General features: G+C 44.3%; 1 protein-coding gene across 1 annotated transcript in view; it reads right to left on the bottom strand.

The window, feature by feature from the left end:
• The window catches only part of LOC107740766 (dynactin subunit 1-like), a 42,272-nt gene that overhangs the window by 7,215 nt on the left and 31,363 nt on the right, over positions 1–3,694 (bottom strand). Inside the window, exons 20-23 of the mRNA XM_016553272.1 lie at positions 3,104–3,235; positions 2,881–3,006; positions 2,253–2,395; positions 2,001–2,164 (exon numbers count right to left, since the gene is read on the bottom strand). Of these exons, the coding sequence (XP_016408758.1) occupies positions 2,001–2,164; positions 2,253–2,395; positions 2,881–3,006; positions 3,104–3,235 (565 nt within the window). The remainder of the gene's footprint in view (positions 1–2,000; positions 2,165–2,252; positions 2,396–2,880; positions 3,007–3,103; positions 3,236–3,694) is intronic.

Raw genomic sequence — 3,694 nt, 5'->3', positions numbered from 1 at the left:
AGCTCTTTGTCTGTTATGGAGGCCGGCAGAAGGGGAATGCCGTCTCTAAGCAGAGGATGGCCCACTGCATAGTGGATGCCATCACCTTGGCTTATCAGGCACAGGGTGTGCCCTGCCCGCTCAGGTTGCGAGCTCACTCTACTAGAAGTGTTGCATCCTCCTGGGCGCTCGCTCGTGGCGCCTCGCTGACAGATATTTGTAGAGCTGCCGGCTGGGCGACCCCCAACACATTCGCTAGATTCTATAGCGTTCGTGTGGAGCCGGTATCCTCCTGTGTTCTCACCTCAAACGGGTAGAAGCACTGAGAGGCCCTGGTTTTGTGTCAGCTTGCTAAAACTGCTGCAGAGTGTCTGTACTGTAGACCCTGTCGAGCTCCTCCATCCTCTCGGCAGCCAGACGTGGTGGAATGTCCGGCGCCAGGCCCTCACTTGATGAATTCGTGAGAACCGGTAGATGGCTTGGTTCCATATGTAGAGACCTAAGTGGATCCCATATGTGTAAAGTCCACGGTATAGCCTCAGAGCCCGTGTTTCCCCGGCAGACTTCTGCCATTTCCAAGAGGGTTATAATCACCTCTAATCTTCCATATGCACCTAAACGGTTGTTCATATGTGTAAGTGCTTCCGAAACCTCCTTCGGTAAGGATGGGGCTTCCGCAACGTTCCTGTTCCGAGTGGAACGGATACGTTTTCCCAGTGTTATCCAATCACACTGAGTGGGTAGTGCTACGACAACAGTGACGGGTCTTCTTGTTGCGAGCCCCGGCCTACACCAAAAAGAAGGGGCGCAGGAGGCTACTACAGGACACTGGAAGGGGCAGTATCTGTGGCCCTTTGGTAGTGATCCCAATTCGTCGGTCACCGACGTGACGTTGAGAGTGACCGACTGAAAGGGAACGTCCCGTCGCCACGGCTGCTGAGCGAAAACCTGGTATGCGTTGCATTTGCTGCCTTTTAATGCTCACGCTGTGATCAGCGGCAGCTGGATGCAATCATCGCATGCCAATGTGCATTGGCTCGTTTAGTTTACGCTCGAAGTAGATTGGTCTCTCTAAACAAGATCCCAATTCGTCGGTCACCGACATGATGTCTCCGTTCCCTCCTTCAGGGAACGAGGGTTACATACGTAACCGAGACGTTATCTATAGTAACCCTGTTGTGTGTGTGTCAGTGTGTTATTTTATTTTTCATTAATTTTAAAAGTTTACTCTTATTTTTCTGTTCTTACTTTAGTTTTAGTTCATTTTTAAGGGTATTTCTGCCTTTTTTATTAGTTTTTGATTTTTTGTTTTAAAACATGTCTATATAGTTTTTATTTATTAGTTTTACTTTATTTAGTTTTAGTTATTTTAGCACTTCAAATGAAAAAATTATTTTATTTCAGATAAATTAAGTTATATTTTCTTTCAGTTAACATTTATTATATTTCATGTAAAGGAAATGTTTAGTTGTAGTTAACAGTGTTGGGGGTAACGCATTACAAGTAACGCAAGTTACGTAATCATATTACTTTTTTTAAGTAACTAGTAAAGTAATGCATTACTTTTTAATTTAGAAGGAAATATCTGAGTTACTTTTTCAAATGGGATTAAATAAATGATATTTGTCTTATTTAACATTTAATTATTGCAGGTTTGTATAATATTCTGAGTTTGCATTTGACTGTTTTTATTCATTTTGAGGAATACAGAATCTGTTTTTGTTCATATTTAGTCTAGAACTACAGTAAGCATCACATTCACACAGCGCACACAACGCCGCTGCACTTACTCGCGATTTCTCTCAACATGGCAACACAAGAGCTGTCAGTCGATACACAGCGCAGATTTAAAAAGTAACGCAAAAGTAACGTAACGCATTACTTTCCATAAAAAAGTAACTAAGTAACGTAATTAGTTACTTCTTTAGGGAGTAACACAATATTGTAATGCATTACTTTTAAAAGTAACTTTCCCCAAACACTGGTAGTTAATAACCTTGTTTGTGTGTGTGTGTGTTTACCAGTAGCGGTTCCCGTGACGATCGAGGCGATTCCAGATGCTTGCGGTCCACGGAAACCTTCGGTGGCTCGTGGTTGGTTGCTGATCCTCTGCTTTAGCTCCGCCTTCTCTGACTCCAGCTGATCGATGTCGGCCTGCAGCGCATCCATCGTCTCCTCAAACTCCCTGCAGACAGCGAACAGCACTCATTAAACGCTTTAAATGAGGAGCGTTTCACACCTGGCTCATCTGATATCAGCAGAGAGACTCGTACTTCTCCTTCTTCTTCAGCAGAGTCAGAGCCTCGTCTAGTTTGGTCTGGATCTTCTCCACGCGCTCGTCTGCGTCTCTCGTCGACGTGTCCAGCTTCTTCTCCAGTAAACTCAGACGAACATTCGCCTCGCTCAGCTCCTCACCCTGAGAGATTGTCACATACAGATTTCAGATTTTAATATATATATGACGTTCTGTACCCGCAGTATATGTACATTTTTATTTGTTTCTAATGTGTCACAAAGACGGAAGCGATGAGTTTTCTGCGATCTGACCTTGATCTTGAGGGATTTCTTCAGCTCTTTGATGACCGTCTCTCGGTCCTCCAGCTTGTTTCCCAGACCCTCTGCGTCGGTCATCTCGGCTCTGACAGCAGCGGCGCGGATCTCCACTGGCGGACGCTGCACAGACGACACACAGCGCATCAGACAGAGCAGCGGCATCATGGGATTGAGCGATCGTTAGCATCAGTGTGTGTGTGTGTGTGTGTGTGTGTACCGGACGCTGCGGCACATACAGATTTCAGATTTTAATATATATATGACGTTCTGTACCCGCAGTATATGTACATTTTTATTTGTTTCTAATGTGTCACAAAGACGGAAGCGATGAGTTTTCTGCGATCTGACCTTGATCTTGAGGGATTTCTTCAGCTCTTTGATGACCGTCTCTCGGTCCTCCAGCTTGTTTCCCAGACCCTCTGCGTCGGTCATCTCGGCTCTGACAGCAGCGGCGCGGATCTCCACTGGCGGACGCTGCACAGACGACACACAGCGCATCAGACAGAGCAGCGGCATCATGGGATTGAGCGATCGTTAGCATCAGTGTGTGTGTGTGTGTGTGTGTGTGTACCGGACGCTGCGGCCGCTCCGCGTCGTATTCTCCCTCTTGCATGACGGTGGACATCTTGTTCATGGTGGCGATGACGGCGGCGCAGGACTGACGCAGACACTCGAACGCATTGAGTCCATGAGCGCCATACACCTGCCCTCACACACACACACACACAAACACACACACACAAACACACACACACAAACACACAGAGACTTAACGTACTTGCGTATTGAAAGTAAAAGTACAAGAAAATGCTAAATGGAAAAAGGAGCAAATAAATATATGTAAAAACATTTTTTACATAGTTTTAGTAGCAAGATTGTGTTCAGTTACATTTACATTTAGTCATTTAGCAGGTGCTTTTATCCAAAGCGACTTACAAATGAGGACAGAAGCAATCAAAATCAACAAGAAAGCAATGATATACAAGTGCTATAACAAGTCTCAGTTTGCTTAATGCAGTACACGTAGCAAGTTTTTTTTAAATTATATAATAAATAAAAACAAAACAAAATAGAAAAAGAATAGAGCAAGCTAGTGTTACAGGCCTTTTTTGCTTTTGTTAATTGTATAATAAATAAAAAGAAAACAGATAGAATACAAAAA

The sequence above is a fragment of the Sinocyclocheilus rhinocerous genome, unplaced genomic scaffold (genome assembly GCF_001515625.1).
Source record: "Sinocyclocheilus rhinocerous isolate Xijiao unplaced genomic scaffold, SAMN03320098_v1.1 scaffold1456, whole genome shotgun sequence".
Classification (NCBI taxonomy): domain Eukaryota; kingdom Metazoa; phylum Chordata; class Actinopteri; order Cypriniformes; family Cyprinidae; genus Sinocyclocheilus; species Sinocyclocheilus rhinocerous.
The sequence above is the reverse complement of the archived record's forward strand: the minus strand, read 5'-3'. Positions and strand labels throughout refer to the sequence as shown.